The 23,254-nt window shown below is 55.0% G+C and overlaps 3 protein-coding genes across 3 annotated transcripts; 2 read left to right on the forward strand and 1 right to left on the reverse strand.

Annotated features, from left to right (window-relative positions):
- Window positions 1-9,643: 9,643 nt before the first annotated feature.
- On the forward strand, window positions 9,644-10,594 carry LINJ_29_1510 (putative RNA binding protein; the record flags this gene model as incomplete). Its single annotated transcript, XM_001466632.1, has 1 exon — window positions 9,644-10,594. The coding sequence occupies one exon, from the start codon at window positions 9,644-9,646 to the stop codon at window positions 10,592-10,594; it is 951 nt and encodes a 316-aa protein (XP_001466669.1).
- A 3,100-nt stretch (window positions 10,595-13,694) lies between these two features.
- LINJ_29_1520 (hypothetical protein, unknown function) lies at window positions 13,695-17,480 on the forward strand (the record flags this gene model as incomplete). The annotated part of the gene is made up of 1 exon (XM_001466633.1): window positions 13,695-17,480. The coding sequence occupies one exon, from the start codon at window positions 13,695-13,697 to the stop codon at window positions 17,478-17,480; it is 3,786 nt and encodes a 1,261-aa protein (XP_001466670.1).
- A 5,220-nt stretch (window positions 17,481-22,700) lies between these two features.
- LINJ_29_1530 (putative clathrin coat assembly protein ap19) lies at window positions 22,701-23,198 on the reverse strand (the record flags this gene model as incomplete). Its single annotated transcript, XM_001466634.1, has 1 exon — window positions 22,701-23,198. One exon carries the CDS (start codon window positions 23,196-23,198, stop codon window positions 22,701-22,703), a length of 498 nt encoding a protein of 165 aa, XP_001466671.1.
- Window positions 23,199-23,254: the final 56 nt, after the last annotated feature.

A 23,254-nucleotide genomic window follows, 5' to 3' on the forward strand; every position in this document is an offset into this window, starting at 1 on the left:
GCAGTGAGGGAGGGAGAACATGCGCGACCAAATATGATTGAGGGCATGCACGTGCGCGCTGGAGGGCATAAGTGAGTGTGTTTTGCAACAACGGTGACTGATCTCTCTCTTACGGAGCACCTATTTTTCTTTTTTTTCGCGATGTGCGTGCGTGTCTATATGGTTTGCGCGTTTTTGCTACCTCTGTCTTAGTGCTTGCCACTCCTGTCCTTCTCGTTCTATATGATCTCTACTACCGATTCCACGCCACCGCCTCCTCTTTTGGGTTTTCGTTTTCTTTGGTCCCTTTTCCCTTCCGTTTTTTTTTGCGTTCCTTTTTGTGTGGTAGCCTGTTGGTCTGCTAATCAGTCTTGCATGTCGTTTGCAGTAGTGTGTTCACTGTCTTTTTTTTTGTTTTCCGGAGAGCTCTTTTTGTTTTCTCTTTGCAGGTCTGTAATTTCATGTGCGTATGCGTATGTATCTATCTGTGTGTGGGTAATGCCATCTCTCTGTCTCGCCGGCTCCCGTTGTCCTTTGACCCGTCTCATTCCCATGGTGGCGCGGGGAAGTGGCACCATCATGTGTGTCTCCGTTTTTTTGTTCAGCTCTTCCGTCTTCCTTCCCTTCCTAATGCTTCTCCCCACCCATACCGTTCTTTCGGTCAACGCACAGGCGAGTGACAGGCAGGATGAAGGGCAGAGGAGGAGATAGAAAAGTGTGCGCCTGAAAGATGGTCGCTCTTTGCTGTTGTGTACGTGCTTCGATGCTTTCTTAACCCCTTTTCGTCCTTTTTTTTCTTCTCTCACTCTGCCGTTCAGGTACATCGTTTGCATTTATTACGCGTGCATGCGCATGCGCACGCTCCTTCTTGTTTGGGGGATGTGCACGCATGCATCTGAGTGTCTGTGTCTGTGTGTGCGTGTATGTCTCTCCCATCTCTCTCTCTCGTGCGTGCCCTCGTTGAAGCGGTGATGGCGGAATGTGCACGCTGTGGTTGGATAGACGTCTATGTGCGTCTCTTCTCTCCTGTGAGTATGTGACGAAGACGTAGTCGTCTTCATGAGCCCCTTACTGTGCCTTCTACCTTGCTATCTCTCTCTTCCTTCCTCGCTTGCTCTTGTTTTTTTTTCTTTCTTGTCTCTTGTATGTGACGGGCCCCTTCCCTGACCCTCCCTCTCTCCTTCTGCTCTAACACGCACGCTTGCTTCCGTCTTTTTTTTTCGTACTTTCTTTACGACTCGGTGCTTTTTTGTTCTTCCTGTTCTGAGCGTCTTGCAGATGTTGACTTCTTTCTCGCGCACACGTACATAAACACGCTGTTCCCTCAACATAGAGGCTCCCTTCTCTTCTCGCGATTCGAATACATACATGTACATATATATATATATATATATTGAACCCTATCGTGTTTCCGTACAACGGGCGAGTTATCAATGAAAGAGGAATTCGGTGGAGCTGATCAGCTTACAATCACGGGGCTCTCTGTTCTCTGCCCCCCTCCTCCTCCTCCTCCCCCCTCCACATCCTTCGACAACTTCCACCAAAGCTCCACTTTTTTTTTCGTGCTCCCGGCTGCTATGTGTTGATGTGGTTTGCTTTTCGACTCCCGCCCTTTTATCTCTCTTGCCTCCGTGCGACACAGCTTCTTCTACAGTGTGTGTGTGTGTGTGTTTCATCTTTCTTTTGTTTCTTGGATTTGAATTATCTTCTCTTTTTTTTTGCCCCTCTACTCTTCACAATGGTTTTTCGTCAAAACTCAGTAACATATATGTAGACCCGACCGTTGCTTTCTTGTGTGGTGTGCTGCGTACGCGTACACATGCGTTCTGTTTTTTTTTTGCCTTGCTTATCGCTTATCTGTTTCGGTCAATATTTTTGTGTGTGTGCGTGTGTGTGGTCATGCTCCAATGCTCTTGCCTCCCCTTAGCTTCTTCTTTTTTGTTTAAAATGTATATATATATATTATATTTGTGTGCCATGTTTCTTTGTACGTTATTTCATGCTTGCGTGTATCACACATAAATGCGGCTTGCTCATCTCTGTTGTTTTTCTTCCTCCCTTTATTTTCTTCTTTTTGCTTTCGGTGTGCTCTTCCCCACTTGCACCTCTTTCTTTCTTCCCTTTCACAACCGCGCGCACACTCTCTTCTTATGTTTTGCGTTCGCTCTCTCTCGGCAGCTTTGTATGTGTGTGTGCCTTGTTCATGACCTCCTCATTTCTTTTTATGCCCCCTCCCCTTCCTCCCTCTTTTAGGTATATTTCTGATCTCTCCCATTTTTCATTTTTCCCGACTTGTTGTTATTGCGCTTCTATTTTTTTTTGTTTCTTTTCCCAACGTGACGTGATAAGGAACTCGTCTTTCATGAATGTGATCCTTTTCTCCTCCCTCACCTTTTTTCGCTTTTTAGGTTGAACTGCTCTTCTCATGCGCGTTGGTGAGTCTACTTCCACCCTCGCCCTTTCCTTCCCTACGCGACTGTTTCGTTTCGTGTGTCGTTTGTTTGCATGCGCGGACGTGGGTACCCTCCCCCTTTCCATTGGCTGTTGTGTATGCGCAGCGACGAGAATGTGCCCTTGTGTGCGTCTTGTCGTTGGGACATGCGTGCTTTGTTCGCTTTGCGGTTGTGCGCGTGCTCTACGATTGCCGAATCGTCTGCCCCCCCCCTTCCCTCCTACTCCTCCCCCAAGCCATCTCCTCCGTGTGCTTGGCGACGGCTTTTAGTTCACTCCCTCATATCGCATGAGGGCACGCGGAAGCGGGAGTCTTTTGTAGTTTCGTGTTTTACTATATGTGTGGTCGGCGTTTTGTTTTTCGGTTTGCAGGCTGCGCTGTGTGCTCTGCGAATATATATGTTCTGCGTCGATGACATATATATATATATATACATGCATAGGTATACATATGTATATGTGCAAATGTGCTCACATATTTCTTTTTCTGCGCTGTGCCGTTTTCCCTTCCGTGGCTTGCCTTGACTGACTTCACTGGGACGTTTTCCCCCCTTTGTTTTGCTTTTCTTTGTTTTTTTTTTTTTGTAATTCAAGGTTTTCTTTTTCTTTCTCGCTCACGCGCGCGTGTATGCTGTCATTGTTTACTTTGTTGTTCTCTTGATTGACGCCCTCCTCCACTCTCCCTCTTTATTTCTCCTCGCACTCGCGCTGTGTGCTTTTCTAAGTCGTCAGAGCCAAGCTTGCGTTTGTATGTTCATCCCTCTAGTTGAAGTCGTGATGTACCTGTTTATCTTTTTTTTTTCGTTGTTTCTTTTAGTGTGCTGGCCTTTTCCCTTTTCTCCACCTTTCGGCTTTGGTGTTTTGTGTATGCGTGGGCCTCGCATCGCTGTGCTACCACGGCTATGTAAACAGGCGATCTCTTAAAAGTAGATGGTGCGCGCGCACTCGACTACCCGCACCTACACAACCGCCCACCGAGAGGCACACACATGCGCACGATTCTGTGTTCTCTCGCTTATGCGACTCACGCCACTCCAGGTATCATTTAATGCGTTTTTTTCATCGTTCTTTGCTCCGTCTCGCTTTCACAGGTATGCTTGTGCGTGGAAGTCCTCTCCCGTCTATGTTTCCTCCTCCCTTTCTCCAGTCTCTTATTGCTTTTATTTTTTCTGCTTTTTTGCCTTTGCGCTTTCTACTTTAGGGGGTGGAAGGGGGGGGACAAACAGCTGTGCATGCTCACTCCTTGTCCTCTCTGCTGTTCTCTGCATCTGCGGATTGGGACGTGTATGCTGTCTGTGTGCCGCAGCACCGCCAATATCGAGCCGAGACCCGGCGAATAGAGACTCAAGAACAGAAAAGGAGAACACTGGCGACGCGAACGCGCCCGCACGCACTTACACACACACACACACTGGACGGAAACTGCAAAATTGTTTTCATGTTTGTTCTTTGCGCGTATATGTGTAAGCGTGTCTGGTAGATCTAGCGCATCTGTCTGTCTGTCACACCACCTCCTTTTCTTTTCGTTTTTCGTTCGTGCTATGTTTCGCTCCTCGCGCATCTCCGCGTCTCCTTTTCAGCCTCTTTGGTATTTCCCGAAGGTAGGCTATGACGGGTGCCCATTATCTGCCTTCCTCAAAACAGAAAGCAAGGGACCCCCTCCAATACGTACAGAGGTAGCTGCTACGCCCCTCCCCCTCTTTCCTGTTTTTCCACTCCCGTACACCTACAGAGCTCTCTGTTGCTGTGAGGTGGGAACACACACGCTGCTGATCTCTCTTTTCCTGCATCTTTTACCTCCCGCACGTGTATTTTTCTTTCCTCCTTTTACACCACCGCCAACACCCTACTCTTACCCGTGCAACAACGCATTCATTTTTTTCACCCTTCATTGTGTGTCTTGTGTACCCTTGGTGGCCCCTTCGACACACCTGTACGCTTCGCGGTTTCTCCAGAGCATGTTTTCCCTTTGATTGATACGGTACATCCTTATCTTTCTCTTGTTTCCTCTTTTCCATCACCTTTTTATATGCTTGTTGTTGTTACTTCCCTCTTCTTTGACTCCACTTCTTTTTCTTTCCGTTGTTAATTTTGGCTAGTGATGCTGAGGAGACCTCCTTTCTCGATTTTTTCTTGACTCCTGTTGTCGCTTGAATGCTCCTTCTCTACATCTCTCCTACGCACGCCCGCGAAACGCTCTCTGTCTGTCTGTCAAGTGTGTGCGTGTGTCTCTCTAGTATTTCTGGTCTCTTTTGTCCTAGTCCTCAGTGTTCTATTCTCTCTTAGCGTGTTTTTTTTTGCTTGTGGACCGTATCGTACTTCGCTCTACCAAGTCTATCACGTGGAAAGCAAACCATGAAGGCGGACGCTCCAAAGGCGCACACGCACTCCCCTGCGGTCCCTCGTCCACCCTCTTCATGTGATTCCCCTCTTCTAGAGAGAAAAGTGCAAAGCCATCACACGCCTCTTTTTCACCAACCCCTCCCCTCGTTCACTTCCTTCGTGCGTCTCAGCTCCTCTTCGTCGTGACACTTGAGCTGACCCTTTCCACCCCTTTTTTTTCGATTCGCGACACGCTTTTGTGTCCCTGAGCCTGCACGATCAAAAGAAGTGGTTGATTGCCGTGTGTCTTTTACCCCTCTTTTCCTGTGCGCGTGTGTGCGTCTTCGCTTCTACTCGTACCCCCTCTCTTTGTACGTGTGCCTGCGTGTGCGCGCACGCATGCGTGAGGATACGGGGCAAGCAAGTGCGCGCAGGGTGCCTTTCTTCCCTTGAAGACCGGGGCGAAATCAAGCCCGCGTTTCTCACTGGCATCAAGTCGTCCTCCCCGCCTCCATTTTCCCCTATAAATGTTTTGCCTCCTTCTCTTTCGGCCTCCCTCCCCCCACACACACGGCCCTTCCCCCTCCCCTGCTGTCTTTTTCCCGAGTCCGTCTATCTCTTGCTTTCCTTTCTTCATTCTTTTTGTTCCGATTTCCACCGTTCTCGCTTCGGTTGTTCTACCCCTCTCTTCGTCTGCTGATTTGCCTTGCCAATAATGTGAAAGGTAGTGGGTGGCAGGAGGTGGTGGTGGAGCGACAAGAGTACCGAGACGATACTATCCAGGCATGGAAAAAAAGTAAGAGGGATACAAGACGCACCTGCCCTCTCCCCAAACTCACCCACACGTGCACACGCAGCTTTTTTATACAGGTAGCGCCGGTGAGAGCGGAGAGGGAGATGTGTGGTAGCTGCTGCTGGCATGCTGTAGGTTCTAGTTCCATCTCGGTTCCGGCGTGCTCTCTCTTTCTTCACTCGCAGATATGTTGACTTTCGTTCTCCCATTTTTGTTGACTAGCTTCTTTTTCCACTGCGTGCCCTTGGGCCACGCTGAACGTCCTCTCTCCCCTCATTTATCCTCTCTGTCCACGGGATAGCTGGAAAGGGAAGAACACGAAACCGAAGAAAACGTTTTTTGTTTGCAGACTGCAACAGCGGTCTAACGAGGACGATGGAAGCAAAACGAAAGTGCACATGGCTGGGTGGACACCGAACGTTTTTCCTCTGTGTGTCTATGCATTGGAACTGTTCTGTCTTGATCCGCAGCTGTACCCTAGAGATCAGCTGCGCCGATGTCTGCGGAGAAGGGGCGCGGAAGACCCCAGAAGAAAGAGAAGGTCAGCTGGCACGTTTTTTTTACTGTATTTTGCTCATGCGTGCACTTTCCGTTCGTGCACATCTACAAGTCTCCCCCGCGCCGCCACTGAACCACAACCGTCATTTTACTTTTGTTGTGTGTGTGTGTGTGTATGTGTGTGCGCGTTTGAATACCTCTTTGATGCGCGCGCCTTGCGTACCCGAACCTTCCTTTTTTTTTCTGGTTGCTGTTGTTGCCCCCCCCTTCCCCATCCTCTCCCCCTTTTTTTGTTTGCTGTTGCTCGTGACAGTGACCTGTGTCCAAAGTACTCCTCCGCTCTTTTTTTTTGCCTTTTCTGGGGACTTTGGCGCCGCCTACTCTGCGTGTAATTTTTTTTTGTGTTGTTTTCTCATGCACACTTTGCTGATCCATCACAGCGACGAGTGCGGTGATGTGGGGGTGATGTGTATGTGTGTTCGTGCTCATCTACATCCCCCTTTGCCTGCATATCTATGTATATGTCTGCATACGTGCGCCATGTGTGGCGGCACTTTTGAATCTCTCCCCGAACACACGCGCGCACAAGCGTTCGCCTTCCTCGCCCGCCCCTCGTCTACGGTGGCTCCTCTCTCTCTCTGTTCCTCTTTCGTTTTGCCTCCTCCTTCGCCGCTTTTCTTCTTGGCTCTGCAGCTGAAGGCAGCCACAGCACACAAGCACATGCACACAGGCATGCTGTCTCTGGTGTTCTTCAACGAGAAGAGCTAGAAGAAAGCCACTGAGCGAAAATCGGAGTGTGGGGGGGGGGCGAAAAGGGGTGCGGGGTGGGCAGAGGCAGCAGAACGCTGGCGAGACGCAAGGGTGGCGGAATAAGTGAAGAAGAAAAAGCGCGCACACACATGCGTATACACAGACGCAATCGGCACCATCCGTTCTCATTTTCTCCCTATGTCAATAAGCGAAGAGAGGGATGAGAAAATACAAACCAACACGGGTAGGGGCAACAGCAACACAGCCGCTTGCTTTCTCTCTCTACCTATCCTTCTCCTGCACCTCCGCCCTCTCTCCTTCGCACCTGTTCTTGTATCTTTTTCTGTTGGCCTGTAATCATGATTCTTTTTTTTTCATCTCCAGCGCTTCAAGGGGCTTGTCCTTGTCAACTTTGCGTTACATTTTTTGTCTTCCTTTCTTGGAGAGCTTACTCTGGGCAACAACAACAAACACAAGAAAAACAAGCGAAAAAAAAACGATATGGAAAAGCCCTTCCTCTCCCTTCACCTCTCGCCTCCCCCTCACAAAAAAAAAAACAGCAGAAAACAACAAGAAACAAACAAACAACCAAAGAAGGACAACAACGACGAGGGATACTTTGTTTCGCATTACAAAAAAAAAGACACGAAAGCCGAACGATGGTGGAATCTGGTTAGTCTTTGGTCTTTTGAAACGTCTCCCCTTTCTTTCCATCTTTTTCCCTTTTGCCTCCGAGGCTTGTGTCGTTTTTTTTTTTCAACTCCTTTCTTTCTCTTTCATCTCTCTTGCTGCGCCATATATATATATATATATGTATATATATGCACTTAGCGCGTGCGTGTTGGTTGTTCCTGCGAGCTCTGCCTTCCCCATCTGTATGTTTTCAGTTTCGTTGTTGTGTGTTGTTTTTTGGCGGGAGGGGATTGCCTGTAGTTCTTCTCCCCATCTTGTCATTGTTCTTCGTACCTCTTCTTCCATCTTTTTGTGCCTTTTTCAGTTTTGTTTTTCCTTTTCCGATGGGGTTCTCTTCCGTTGAAGTTTGCGTGCTTGTGTGTCGATGCTTTTGTATGTATTTATGTGTGGCATGTATGCATGTTCTCGTGCGCGTCGTTAGTAAAGTTTGTCGTGTGCCATGTGTGTTGTGTCCTTAGTATCCCAGTGTGCGTGCATATGTGTGTGTTTGTGCGTGGATTCGTGCTTGTGTCTCTCTCTGTCTCCACCTTTATCCTTGTTTTTGTCTTGTGTAAGTGTGTGTGTGTGTGTGTGTGCGTATGCGCACTCGCGCAACTGCTGATAATCAAAGCCCACGTCCATGCACACACGCACACGCACACGCGCAGGCAGATATGTATGAAGACACACAGAAGCACAAGCAGCCACGGAACAACGTGCACACAACCGAACTCACAACAGAAACAAAGCGTGCATATACAAGCGCGCGTTGACGCTTTTTTTTTCTTGTCTTCTGTGTGCCGCCGTTTTTATCCCTCTTTGAGTTGTTTGTTTATTTTCTTTCCGCAATGTTGTCGTTCACCTTCGCTGTTTTATTTTTCTGTGCGAGCTTGGCATGCTGGCGTTCTGCAGTGCGGTTGTGCTTCACGTTTGGGTTTTGGTTTTGTGTGGGTGTGCGGGTGTGCGGCATCTATGTGCATGTCTCTTTCTTTCTGTGTGTGCTTGCGTATGGTTAGTTGGGCTGGCGGTTTGCTTTTAAAGGCTTTGCTGCTTGATTTTGGCTGATTCTGTTCATCTTCGCTACTCGGATGCATTTTTTTTTTCTGTGTCTTCTCTCTCTAGGGTGCAACAGAGCCTACGCGAACAAGAGCGAGAGCGAGCGGAGCGCGACGCCGCCGTCACAGAGGAAGTTGCCCATGCCGTAGCGCGTGGCCGTTGAGGTAGTGTTGCGGCTTCTTGTCTCTTCTTCTATGTTCTTTGCGTTGCTCTCCGGATGAGGAGAAGGCTGAAAACGCGAAGGCGCTGGTAACACAAGCACAGAAAAGGATGAAATGGCTGAAGGTGACATACACGTCGGAAACAAACAAGCAAACAAAGACATCAGCATAAACATAAGCGGCTTGTCTCTCTCTGTGTGTGGGGAAGGGGAGGGTGTGGCGCTCTTCTTCGAAGCAAAGGTGCAACTAGGGGCCGCTTGCGAGTGCGTGCAGATTGCATGGTCGGATGCGATGGCGTTGCTTCGGGACAGAGAGAGATACAACTGCTGCCTTCCTGTGTAGGCGCGCCGCAAGAGAAGGAAGGGAGTGAGGCTGGCGGGGGGCACTTCGGCCTATTCGGCTGTGTATAGTGACAGAGAGGCGCATATGGGAGCAGTATGGTGCGCGGTCACCTTCTTGTCCTCCTGCGCGTTGCCCTACACGCTCGATGCTACCGCTCTGTAACGATCCCGTGTTCCACTGGACAGTTCTTGACGCGGTGCTTGACTAACATACGGTCACCCTTCGCCAAACAGGCGTGTAGGGCGTGCCTCTCACCTCCCTCGCCTCGACATTGTGGACGTCTCTCTTCTCCATCAAGTGGAAGGCACACCGTGCTCAGATTCCCTATCTGAACTTCACACTCTCCCTCTATCACCTTATTTTCACGTTTTGTCGATGCACTCGCTGCTCTGAACGGGGTCTTTGCGTGAAGGACGAACAACAGCAAAGGTCAGACGAACCTATTCCTACATAAACGCACACGCCCACTCAGGCACACATGAGACACCACCCACTCACCCCCCTCGCCCTCCCATCATCGATCCCGTTCACCTCTATCCCTCCCGTCGTTATCGGTCGATCATCCTTCACAAACATACACGCTAAAACGGGGCAGTAGAAGTTTTTTTTTGCGGTTATTATGGTGTCGTTTACGTGCAACTACTGCCAGGATGTGGTGAAGAAGCCGAAGGTGCAGAGCCATGCATATGCCTGCGGTTGCGATACCTTCACCTGCGTCGATTGCATGCAGTTGTTCGACTTAGGCACCGTCAAGGGGCACACGTCCTGCGTGACGGAGGAGGAGAAGTACCAAGGAAAGTGGAAGGAAAAGCTCAGGAACGGCAGCAAGGCCGCCAAGTTGGCGGAAGCGCCACGCAGCGATATTGGGCGCCAGCCGCGTGCGCCAATGAACGACCTCAGCTCTTCTGATGACAGCAGCGACGGCGACTGGGTGACCCAGAGCAGCGGTAAGGGTGCAGGTGCATCCAACGGACACCAAAAGCCAAGCGCGATCGCGTACCGCAAGCGCCCGTGTCCTGGCTTGTGCCTCTCCTCTTCCGACGACGAGGGGATGGGAAGAGGTGTCCCCACAGCGCCGGTGGCACCTGCGCACAAGAAGGCAAAAACGGTTTGCTCAGCCTCCTCGACGCCGTCGTCGGCGCTACCGGAGGCTGCGCCTGTCCTGACGGAGCGGTCGCCTGCAAACTGGAAGCCTGGAGCGAAGAAGGGCACCGCATCGCCTGCCGCCTCGGTGCCGCACCGTCGGCCCAAGGAGGTGAAGGACGAGGGAGAATGCAAGGTGACACATCCCGGCAAGAAGGATACGCCACTGCTCCTGCCGCGTTCCACGATGTCGAGGGACTGCATGGTGCCCACCTTCCTGTTAGGCACCAGCGAAGAGGTGGCTGACATCGTGGCAGACGTCCTGCGCAACAGCGGTGTCTCCTCCATGCGCACCAAGGATGTTGCGAAAGAGCTCGTGGAGCGGTACGCTAAGCGAATTGCTAAGTCGGTGCGCCACGCGGTGGAGACAGCGGCCGAATTGGGTGCCTTGAAGATCGACAGCGAGGGCAACGTGTCGGTTGCGTAAGACAAACACGTGCGTGGCGAGTAGTGGAGTCGTTTGAACACAGCTGTGCCGTGTGGTATCGGGGTGTGAACATTTTGACAGCGCTGTTATGCGGCGCTGCCTCTGCACTTGTCTCTGGCGCGGTGTGGTACGTTTTTGATTGAGAACACAGAAGAAAACTCTACATTAACGCGTAAGTGTAACGGCATGCGGGGCGCCAGTGGTCGGGGTCACCTTCAACACGACACCATCGTTGTCGTCTTTGACCGTCCTACGGTGGTGATGTTGCTGCCCGTCTCTCTGTCTCTCACGCATATCCTGCGTCACAATGTGTGCTTGCTTGCGTGCGTGTGTGTATACATGTCGAGCACACCTTCGGCTAACACGAAAAACAAAACAAACAATAGTAAGGCAGCGGAGAACAGGCGTAGACTTGCAAGCGTGAGGTCGGCGAGGCCATAAATTCATGCCGACGGCACACGCAAGATAGAGGTTGGAGTGCCTTTTCGACAGTCTCGCAGTGGGCCTCCGTCATTGCAGTGTGTGCTGTCCTTTTTTGTTGCTGTTTTACCTCTGGCAGCATGCATGAGACTTTGCAGCTGCTAGGGAGCGTCGCCGTTACAACGCAGTACTGCCAGAACGTCTCTCTCTTGCTTTGTCGGCCTTATCCCAGTATTCAGTACCACGGCACCGGCCTATTAGTATCACGCAGAACCTAAACGACTCTCGACAGGATGAGGGCCGCCTCTTGGGGGTGGGATAAAGGCGAGAGAGTGGGAAAGGGTCGAGAAGACACACAGTCGCACCGGATAGACGTCGCTGTGGCACCTTTACTTTTTGGCGGTGGGTGGTGGCTGAACGCACACTCGCGGTCGCACGCCCGTGCGCTTGCAGCTTAGCTGAGTAGGCACACTGTAAGCCACAGGCGTTTGTGTGTGCTGTCGCCTGTTTGCTTCTCTTCAGCCTCTTCCTTCTTTTTCCCCCCTTTTCTCTCTTCCTCGCTGCCGGCTGCCGCACTGGGAACTTTTCTTCATACCCGTCCTTCACGTGCCGGCTGATGCTCACCTTAGCATGCACCCACGAACATACTCATGCAGTAAGCGAAGAGGGAAGTCATCCGCATTCACGTGTTCGTCCGCGCGCCTGCCGTAGCTTGCCTCATCATCGAGCGTCTTTACACAGACATAAATAAGAAAGAGGGGCAGCCGGCATCACTCGCGCAGAATCACAGAACGAACATTCGCCACATAAGCGACGCATCCTGGAGAAGAAAGCAGAGCACCGGCTAGGGAGGGGGTTGCCTGCCTGGGCACTCGCATTTTTTTTTCCGTGGTTCCCGAGGCAAAAGCGGAGTCGGAGCAAGTGGAAAGGTGAGCACCAAAGTAGACGCTCACCTGCCCAACGTTCCGGCCAGCACTGCCAGAGAGAAGAGTCACTAACTTCACCTCCCCCCTTTCTCTCCCTCTCACTCCCCATTATTGTGGTTTGACACGAAGTCCTCGCTTGTGTGTGTGCTTGCGTTGTTGGCAACAAAGAAGGAGCATTCAACGAAGACAGTACATCTTCCTCTTCCGCCTTCACGTATTACCCATCCTTTCTTCTCACTGCAGCTCGTTCTGACTCCTTCCCACTCCTCTCTCTTTTCTGTCGCCACATACGCCGACGCACGCATCCCCCTGAGACCCATCATACACGCCCCTAAGCGTTTCAAACGGAGAGAGGGAGGCATACACGTTTTTTGTTTTGTGCTTGCTCTCTTTTTCCCACCTTTTCCGGTTCCTCATTCTTTTTCCTCTTCCTTCTCCGAGCTTGCTTGCTATCACACACATCGATTTGTTTCTTATTAGTGTTCTTTCCTTGTGCATTGCTCTTGACATGTGAGGGGCGCACGTGCTTGTTTTTGGTGGCTCTTTGGTTTCTCTTCTCCCTTACTCACTCCTACACGCCCCCCCCCCCCCCCGCGCACGGGTTCATTACGACGACGACTACACACGCGTGCCGGGTGTCTCACGCAGACAGGCAAGCAAAGGAGACGAATGGCTATCGTCCCTCCCTTTTTTTTACCAGCCCATCTGCGATTTTTTTTTTGCTTCTTGGTGGTGGGGGCTCTCCTTTCCTTTTTGAATGCTTCTTGTCATTGCAGTTTCTCCCCACCCCTTCGTGACTCTCTCATAAGCGTCTATACACATATATCCACATACACATATACATACATATCGTTTAGTTGTCTGACTATCTGAACTCCTGTCAGAGGGTCCTTTCCTTCTCCATACTTTCTCTTCTTTTAGTACTTTGCAGTACGCCGAGGAAAGAAAACTTAAAAGTGAGGGAGAGAGAGGGAGCTTACCTGCAAAAGAGAAAGGCGCGATACGTAAAGACATAAATATCTTGCTTGCGTGTCTTGTGTCTTGTGTGTGCGCGCGCGTGCGTGTTGAGGGTGAGCGTGAGAGAGAGAGACGCAACAAGAGAAACAAAAAAAAACACAACAGGAACGAAGGTTCCGAGCTCACTTGATAGTCCGTGTGCTTTCCATCTTCTTGCATACCCGCACCCGCCGTTCCCCTTCTTCTCTCCCTTCTTTGCTTTCGTTTTGTTTTGCTTTCTTCCTTTGTTGTTGTTTTCCCTCTTCTTTTGCTAACTCACTCTGTCTTGCTCTGAGTGTCTCCCTGTTCTCCGACACTGCCTTACACACGTCATCATCTACGCCTCCTCTTCGTTGCGTGTGCCTTGTCTTTGTGCCTCTTTTGATTGTGCTCCTGCGTTTCGTTAGTTTCATTTTTTGTTTTCGTGTTTTTTTTTGCTTTTTGCTTTTAGTTTTTAATGTTTTAATTTTTTTTTCCGCCTCTCCTTTCTCACTTGCCTTCGTTAGTGTACATTTTTATCGTTTACACACTCACACATATACGTGTATACATGTGTATACACGTGTACATGCGTATGTAAAGGCGTTCACGCTCATGCTTGGACTCATACGCATGCATATGCGTTTGTGAGGTTTGCGTTGTAAGACACAGCATGATTATTTATATTTTTGTTTTCTGCTTCGTCCCTCTCCTCCTCCAGCCTCCTCCCTCTTTTTTTTTCTCTCGTTGATTCGTGTGCGCCGCTCTGGGAACTGCGTATGAATTCGCAGGAGACGCAGTGCAACACTGGCTTGCAGAAGAGCAAGAGCATCTGCCCGCCCCTTCAGGTTTATAGTGGGCATCATCAGAAGAAGTCGCACCGGCACGGTGCACATCACCCATCATCTCGGGCCACAGGGAACAGGCCTCCTGTCATGATACCGGACGTGAAGTTTGAGGTTCGCGACCCCACGTCTTCTTCACCGTTGCCTCCAAAGAGCAAGCCTCTGGAGCAGCCGTCTTCGTCTATCCTCAGAAACATGAGCACACCGAGTCCCTCACACACACTCAATGCTTCTGTGAGAACTGGTGATGCCTCGATAACATCATCTACCCCTGTAAAGGACAGATCGATCAACAGCTTGCACAGCCGCGCACCAGCGTCACAGGAGCAGCGGCAGCACTCACTGCCAACCTTCCGTGAGGCAGAGCTGCCGCTGCCACCGAGGAAGAACAGTGATACTCGCCCCTTGCGCCGCCCAAGCAGGGTGCCGCGCGACGTCGAGGATGTCGTGAACGCACCTCTTCCGCCGTGCCGCGCCTCGCCGCAAGGGCCGACACAGGATTCACGGGGAGCTAGGGCAGGCTTGGATGACAACGGCGTGCATGTGCACATGTCAGAAACTGCCTTGATGTCAATTTTGCCCGTGGAGGCCACGCTCACGGCGGACGCGACAGATAGCCGGGTGTCGGGGGAAAAGCGGAGCTTCCCTACAATCCGCGTGCCTCATCAAAAGCAGGGAGACCCCCGAGCGATACATCGTCGCGACGACATCGGCAGCAGCAGCAGCACCCCGCGCGCCACCGGCGAGCAGAGAGCGCTCGACCCCAGCATCACAGCGCTGGAGTCGGAGACGGTCACTGCGCATGCGATGCAAGCGAGCGCTGTCACTGGGAGCGGCACCGCACTTCAGCCCCATCCCCCCTTGACCTCCGTCCCTCTCGCATCTCGCCATCCAACCGTGGTGGAGGTGCTGCGGCGGCCGCAGCCCGCGCCGTCTGCACACGCGGGCAGTCCGCAATCTCGTGCGTTAGAGGCCCTCGGCCGCTCTGCTTTGGCTGGGCCGATCTCCGATACCTCCCGGATGCCCGCAACCGACTCCGGCGCGTCCGAAGGCAACCATCTACTCGGGCTACTGAGTCCACACCCGCCGGCCTCGCTGAGACCACTCGACACCGAGGAGGTCAACGGGGGCTGCGACGGCGGCTTGCAGGTTCCGCCTCCGTGCTCGTCATCGCGGCCGCAGAGCTCTCTCAGCTGCCTGATTTCAACGGAAGACGGGACGGAGGGCAAGAGCCGCGTCGACAGCTGCGTGATGGTCTGCGACACGCAGCACTTACCCCAGTCGGACAGCGAGTGCCTCTCCACGCCATCGTCGACGTGCCGCCGCTCGGCGTACAGCGTCAACGCCTCCCGAAACATGCTTGAAATGTTGCCCTTCACTGACTCTTTCGTTGCACGCGCTGAGATGCCGAGCGCGTGCGTTCGCGCAAGGCCGACGCGTCCTCTCGGTCGTCGCACGCGCTCGGGCATCGCCGGCTTGCTGACGAGTTTTGGCACTCCAGCCGGCACGACGAGCTCCAGCGCCAGCGTCCTCGAGCACGGCGTCGCGGCGATGCGGCGCGGCAACAGCGCCCGAACGCGGCCGTCGACGCTCGAGCCTCCTCCCACCCGCAGCAGCGGGAGCGCCAGCAGGGCCACTATGCGCGTTGCCGAAACCAGTCACGTATTGGGCACAGCACCCCGGCCACCACCTTCCCTCTCCTCGGCCACCGAGGAAAAAGAAGACCAAGCCCGTGAGCAGCCGCCGAGTCGTGACTCTCAGAAGACCTGCAATGCGCCTGCCCTGACCACGCCTCACTCTCCGCATCACCCGGCTGCGCACACCTTGACTTTGAAAGCGCCAATCAGTGACTGCGGCGTGGCCCAGTCGGGCATCGCGGCATGTGCGCGGAGGAAGTCCATGGAAGACCAGCAGCGGAAGCAGCTGCGCGGTAGTTGTGCCTTGCAGCATCGCGCGCGTCCTGAAATGTGCGGCGCGCCCAACATCGTGGACTCGGTAACAGCCACCCCTGACGCTGATGCCGCCAGCTGCATTGCTACCACCCCGTCATTCACTTGCACGACGTCACCGCAGGGCAACGCGACTCCGGCAAAGCCAAACAGCTGCGTGTCCCTTGGCGCCTCAGTAATCTCGCTGGACGACAGCGTCATGGGCGCTTCGCCAGGAGTTGTCGCTGCGGCGGCCGTGACGACCACGTCTGAGTCCTCCCCGGCAACACCGGCGGCCGAGGGAGAACTGGAGGCTGATGCGCACCACCGAAGCTCGCTCCGCTCGCTGGAGAGGCAGCAGGTGAACCCTTTCCTCCGCTCCGCTTCGATTCTCTCGATGCGCTCCTCGTCCCTGGGACGCAGTAGCCCAAGCACCGCCGCCGCCGGCGGTCGTAGTGGACGCGGTGGGCGGGGGCACCACGGCTCCCTGCCGCTATCGTTTGTGAAGGTGCCGCCGCTTGTGTGCGGTGCGCAGGGGTTGTCCTTCTGTTCACTCACCGCCTCCGGCGTTCAAGCCTGGGTAGAGGAGGGTGCCGTAGATGCGCCGCTTGACGTCTGCGTGACGACGTTGTCGTCGTTGCTCCGCAAGACCGATTCGCAGCTGCGCACGGCAGACAGCAGTGTTTGCGGTGGCAGCAACTTGCTGCGGCTGATCCCGCGCAGCGAATGCGCCGCCGGCGTGGGTAGCATCCTTCGACCACGCAGCAGCTTCTGTTGTTCTCATCTCGGCTTGTCAAGCAGGGCCAAGCGCTCCGGCAGCAGTTCCCTGCAGCGAACGCCACCACCGCCTGGCCCCCCGGTCAACGTCACAAACTTCACCAACAACGTCTCGTTTCACCACACCATCTTTCTCAACTCTTCCACGCGGTCAGTAGTGGGGGCGAGCGAGGGCGATGCAGCGTCGGTGGCGACGACGACAACAACGATGACGACCACCGCAGCGCACTCCATTACCCGCTCGAAAGCACGCGTGCTCCTGTCGCCGGTTGGGCAGAGCAGCGCCTACCAGGATGAAGAGGAGTCCGAAGTGCAGCGCGACGTGATGATCGGCTTCGCTTCCGCTCAGGACGCGACCATCGCAACACGAACAGTGAGCGAGGAGATGCAGCCGAGCCGCCTCCGTGCCATGGGCGCGATGCTTGAACATCCGGATGCGCCGCCGTTTGCCAAGGCTGCCATTCAGCGTCTTCACATGCGGTGCCCCCAACTACCACAAACCCAGTCGCTCGACACGCACTCTTCGCCCGACCTCTTGCGCAGCGGACGAGACGACACCGCCGCGGAAGCGCCAGTGATTGTCACTACGACCACCTCTATCCACTCATGCCGCTGCATGAGTCATTCTTGCATGGCTAAGCTGCAGAACTCCAGCGCTGCCGCAGTCGGCACAGATGATCCGCGGTCCCAGGAGCTCTCGGCAACGCCTTTGGATGAGGAGGTGCGAACCGGGCAGTCCAGCGCGTTTCTCATCCCACGCATTTGCCACGATCGCTGCCACCTCTGCGACGTTCACAAGTACGCCAAGCAGCAACAGCGAACAACGACCGTGTTGTTGGAGTCCGTGAAGGCGATCAAACCGCAACGACAGAACGCGCTTGTGCCACGCAGCATAGTGGATGCGAACAGATCGGTGGCTGGTTGCCTAACAGCGACAGAGGTGCACCTCCCCAAGGTACTGCCGGTCAAGCGGCCCGACCAACGCTTCTCCATCAAGCGCCTGCTCGGCCTGTGATAAGTGGCAAAGAAGGCGAACAAATCAATCGCCCCCGCTTCCCCACTGGGCGCATACGCGATGTCTACTTTTCGTTTCCATCTTGTGTTTGTACAGCCCTTTAGAGACATATATGTGCATATATATATATATATATATATCACCTCAGCTGGCACGCGCATCTCTGCGTGTGCCTGTGTGCGCCTGTGCGGCTTGACTTCTTTTGAATTGTCCCGTTTCTATAGTGTTGGCTCATTCTTTTTTTTTTCTCCTGTGCGTGCGTGTGTGTGTGTGTGTTCTCTGATTGGTATGCGTTGCCTTTGGTTGTATGAGCGGGGACATACACAGTGGAGGCTGTCTTTATCTCCTCTCTATATTTTCTACCCTTCCACCTCTCCACGGTGCCGTACCCTCCCTTTGTTCTTGCCGAAGAGAATCTGAGGGAGGGGGGCTCTCTTAGCGTTGGGAAGATAAACATGGACAAGGTTGCCAACGCGAGGCTAAAAAGACAGAGGATGTGACAACAGGGGACGGGCAGGCTTATAGCTGTGATCACGACCGCCCGCTCGTGGAGACCTTGGAAAAAGAGGTGGGGGCAAGCATGTTGGCCGCTCCTCGGATACAGGGCAAGAGGCAGCCACAGATGAAAAAAAAAACAGCAGGCGAGTAGAGGGAGGCAATGTGGGAGAACGGCTGGTATGCACCATATTTGCATCCAGTCAGTTTCTTCCGTTCTCCGCACCACTTCGCCTTTCAACTACCCACCCCCCACTGCTGCTCCGCCGCCCTTCCATGACTCTTTCGCACCTCAGCTGTAGCCCTCCCACCGCGTCATGCGATGTGTGGTTTCTTTTTGTTGTTGTTTCCCCCTTTTCTGGCCGCTGTTGTGCGTGGGCAGGCGTCTGACGTGCGTGCTCTCTCTTTTCGTGTCATAGGTTGGTTTCCGAAAAAAGAAAAATCAACTCGTGTCAACCCTCTTGTGTCTCTCCTCCTCTGTGTTGGCTGTCCGATGCATGACATGCTTGATTCCTCAGTTTCCTTTTCTCCCTGTGGTTTGCCTTCTTTCTTCTCCCTCTACTCCCTCGAGTTTGCCATCACCATCACAAGCATCTTCTCCCTCCCTCTCTCTCCCTCTATTTTGATGTTGACTTCCGTTCTCTCCCTTTCTGTTGTTGTAAGCCGCTGTGCTTTTTCGTTTGCGTGTGTGCCACGTGCTCTTCGGTTATGGTTGTGATTGCCAGTTTCTTTCGTCGTTTCGCTGTATATTTTGGGAGCGTGCAACAAGGATGTGTGTACAGCTACTGCTAGTGGCAGAAGCGGATCACCATCACCTCAGAAGAACCCTCCCCCTTTTGCCTCGTGCTACTGTCCCTCCTTCCAAAAAAGCACCGACAACACGAGCGAGTGCCACGAGCGTCCTCCCTATCCCGTCATCGACACATTTCCGTTCGTGAGCGTCATCCGCGCGCGTCCTCATTTCTTTCAATATTTCTTACCTAAGTTTCCTCCGCATCCATCTCTTCGTCTCTCTTCCTTCCCTCATATTTCCCTTCTCGTATACACCGACTCCACCTGATGGCGTGCGCAGCACTGAAGCACACCCCTTACAAGGCTGTCCCGAAGTCTCCTCACCTCTGGGCGGGTCGCTGTGTATGTGCCTGTCTCTGTGTGTATGCTTGGTGGGACTGTATCTGAGGGTCTCGTAACGAATGCGTGCATGTGAAGGTCCTGATCTCTGCTGTCCGCGATAAACTGTTTCTTGCCATTGGCTGCAGTTCTCTAGCGCCTCGCGTGTTCAACTTTCCTCCACCTTGCCGTTTCCCTCTCCCCGACCTTGCTTCTTGTTCGCTGGCTCTTCACGTGCCTGCGCGCACCTGCCCTTCTTTTTGCCTGTGCTTGGTTTTCCGTGTCCGCGTCTGACGGCGGAGCGCCGTTGGTATGTGTTATCCCTTGTCTTCCTGTCCGCCCCTTCATCACCCCCTCCTCCCCTCCTCTTTCTCTACGGTCGTTCGTTTTTCGTTTCTTTCGTTCACCTCTTGCAATGCTTCTGATGACATCGCGATGCTTGCTGCATCCCTCCTGCGGTTTCGGATTCCTAGACACGACGATCGGACAGGGGGTCGGAAAGCACGGGCACTTGCGCGAGGCCCTTCCCTCCCCCTCCCCAACCCGCCCCGGATAAGTCTTTTATCTCGTGCCGTAACTCCTTTAGCGACGATGCTGCAGCAGAAGCCAGCGCGATATATCCGGCCGCGCCCCTGCTGCGTGGAAAGAGGGGCTCACTGCGCCGCTCCTGAAGCCGCACAGGCCAGATGGTGGCTCCACGTCCTACCGTCCCTGCAGCGCTGACCAGCGATCCATGCAAGCTACTCGAACGAATGATCGCGTGACGACGGCCCAGAGCATCTGGGCGACAGGCTCCAGCCACGGCATACTGGCTTCGCGTGCTCACCGCTCCACCACGGACCCCGTGGGCCTGCCCCACCACAGCGTAGTGCAGCGGCAGCCAGGTGCCAAAACCCGAGCAGGGCTTGTGAGCTCTACGCTGGCGCGCGTGGCTCGGCAGTCCGCGGCGTGCCACCATCACGGTGCTTAGGAGATCCAACGTAGACCCGTGCCGTACTCGCTGGATCATGGATTTCTCGGGCGGGGAGGTCATACGAGCCACATGGCGGCCCGCCCTCCAGAGGGCGGTGCACACTCGCCGTTGCGCGGCACCGCAACCAGCTGCGGCTCTCCGTTGCACGCGTGCACCTGGAAGAGAATCGCCGCCGCCCACCCCCACCCGCTCGGCAGGGACCTCCAGCCAATGCCAGCGCATTGACCAACACGTCGCAGGGGTTATCAAAGTAGCCACGGCTCGACTCGCCAGGCTGAGGGGGAGGGTGCTCGGAGGAGCGGGGCCCGTGAAAGTATCCTCTGCGCTCCTCCTACACAGCACTGACCGAGTCAGAGCTACCCTACGGCGCCATCGCGTGGCGGGACGGTGCCGGCAGAAACTGCCGGAGGGACCTTGAGCACGCCTACGTCAATGCAGCCGCAGCCATGGTTCGGTACCCGGACATTACACAGACAGCGGAGACCTGCTCGAAGAGGCGGGGACCCACTGCCCCTCGGCTCCACGGTGCTTCTGCGCCGCACCCGCCTGCCTGTGTTCCGCACTCGCGCGAGGAGGCTGCCCTGTGCATTCGGCGTGGGAGGCGTACGCGCCGGGCCACGGCGTTGCCGCGACGCTCTGGCAGCCCTCGCCGGGGCATGCAGGCGGCGACTCGCCCGCTTTGCGAAGCTCCGTTGCTCGCTGGGAAGAGATGGCGCGGCGCACATAGACATCCAGCCAGGAGCGCCCGCGATGCGCCACGGTATAGCACTCATAGATGCAGCGACAAGACGCTGCGGCCGCGCCTCGTCTGCAGCGATGGCGCTGAGTGCGAAGCAACGGAGCTGGGGCGCGACCCTGGTGCGAGGACACCCGGATCGGCCAAGGCACAGGCAGACAAGTGTGGCTCTTGCCACGGACTCGGTCATCGGTCTCAGGCGTCAGGCCGACATCCCGCGAAGCCGCGCTGCACGAGGCGACGGGAGACCATGCTCGCTCAGTCCCGCACCGGCGCCTGCCCGCGCCGCGGATCCCTGCAACGGCGGGTGACTGGCAGTGGCGGCATGGGGTGCGGATGGTGTGCTGCCTACTGCTGCGCTGGCGCATGCTTCTCCGCGGGCCCCCTTCCTCTCCACACACCCACGCCTGCGAAAGGCCTGTGGGCTCAGCAGAGGGCGGGATGCCCCCTGCTGCCTTGCCACACACGCATAGCGGCGCCCCACCTGTGGGACGGCACGTGTGGTCAAGCGGGCCAGCCACGCCCTCTCCCCCACCCCCAGGCAGCAGCGTCGTCCTGAAACAGGCACCGAGGGCGCAGGAATGCGAGCACTGTGCGCAGGTGCTGCCAAGCACAGCCGGCATGCCGTATCACACCCAGACAAGGCATGCGCACGTGAGCAGAGCAGGAGCGATGGGCGAACAAGGCGCGAGGAGACCCAATATACGAATCAGCCGCCCCCCCCCTACTCGGCGCATGTGTGCGGAGCGTGCGGTGACCTCTACGTCCGGCCGGGCCTGCGCTGATGAGGCGCAGATGCCGGAAGCATGACGGGAGCACCCTCGAATGGCACCAGCGAGTCCTCCAGACGCGCATGAGGCGAGTCCCCACGCCACATTACGGCATGCCGCGGCTTGTGGCGACCGAGGGAGAGGCATGGCATGCAGGCAGGGCGTGCAAGGTCTCGGAGGGCCCTGGCCTGCGTGTGGCCGACTTCCTTGCTGCGCTCGCCCGGCATGCCCCCTTGATCGCCACCCCCTTCTACCCGCACGGCAGACGCCACGGCCTCCGCCCACGAGCGGGACCCTGAAGGCGGCCCTGCTTGGATCAGGGCATGCGGTCCACCCATGCGCGTGTGCCGCCGGGTGGCGCGGCATGCGTGCGGGGGAGGGCAAGAGAAGCCGATGGGACGCATGGCCCGATTTCGACGGCAGAACTGCTCGTCCTGGTCGACGCGGATGTGGCGGCAGTGCGACAGGGTGGCGTGTGAGCTGTGGTTGAATGATATATTTGCCGACATGTACGTGGTTAAGTGAGATTTAAAAGGAGAAAGCATGTCTTTGTGGAGCGCGGCGGCTGTAGACATCCGCTTCGTTCAATGGGAATGCCAGTATCGCGCCTCTCTCGTGGGTTTGTGTCCATGCGCCTCTCCATCTCTCTTCTTCCGCTGCTTATCGGTGATTTCGCGGCCTCGCCCTTCGCTCGCCATTTCGGCGGCTTCGCGCATGTGTGCGGTTGACGGTCCGCGGCCCAGGCGGGCTTTCCCGCGACAGGGCGCCGGGCCCCCCCCCACGCGGCCGCGGCCCCCCCACCTGGCACGGCCCCAGGGCAGCGGCTCGGCGACCGACGAAAGCGGGTGGCGGGAGAGAGGAGCGGAAGGTTGGGGGAGCAGGCGGCCGGGGGAGGGCAAGAGAAGCCGATGGGACGCATGGCTCGATTTCGACGGCAGAACTGCTCGTCCTGGCCGACGCGGGTGTGGCGGCAGTTCGACAAGGGGGCGTGTGAGCTGTGGTCGTGTGCTCGTGTTTGTGTACTTGTTCACGGCAGAGTGACAACTTAGAAATAATCTACAAGCAACAGTCTGTTCGCCCCCCATCCCCCAATAAGTCCGCAAACATGGTGTTCGGCAGGCAGCAACGAACACCCATCAGACCCCTTTGATGGCGTTGGTCATCTGATCCACAAAAGAGCTGCCCTCGAGCTGTGCCTCGCTACGCTCTGCAGCAACATCAAGCCGGTCGATGTAGGCAAGCGTGGCACGCTTGTTGCTCAGCAACAGCTCCCCACCAAGCAGCACCTCGTCAAGGATGAAGTACGCACGGTGAAAGTTGAAGATCAAGTCGAGCTCGCATACATTGCCGAAGTACTGATCCAGCACCTCGACAAAGTGGTGGATGATCTCCAGCGTAATCAGCTCATTGTCTGTCTTGTCGACGCAGGCGATGAAGTACAGAGAGGCGTAGCGGCGGCAAACGTACTTTCGGCCCTCAATCTCGAACATGTTCGACAGCCGAGCAGAGCGGCCAAGCGCCGCCTGGCACACTTCGCGGATGATTTTTGTCTGCTCCTTCTGCGAGAGCGTCACGTACCATTTGGAGAGTCTTATCTTGCCTTGGCGGCTCATCAGCAGCAGGAACTGAATCATCTCGCCCACACGCGGGGCAGGCATGCGACAAAGGTATTCCTTTCGTGTGTATGTTG

The sequence above is a fragment of the Leishmania infantum genome, chromosome 29 (genome assembly GCF_000002875.2).
Source record: "Leishmania infantum JPCM5 genome chromosome 29".
NCBI lineage: Eukaryota > Euglenozoa > Kinetoplastea > Trypanosomatida > Trypanosomatidae > Leishmania > Leishmania infantum.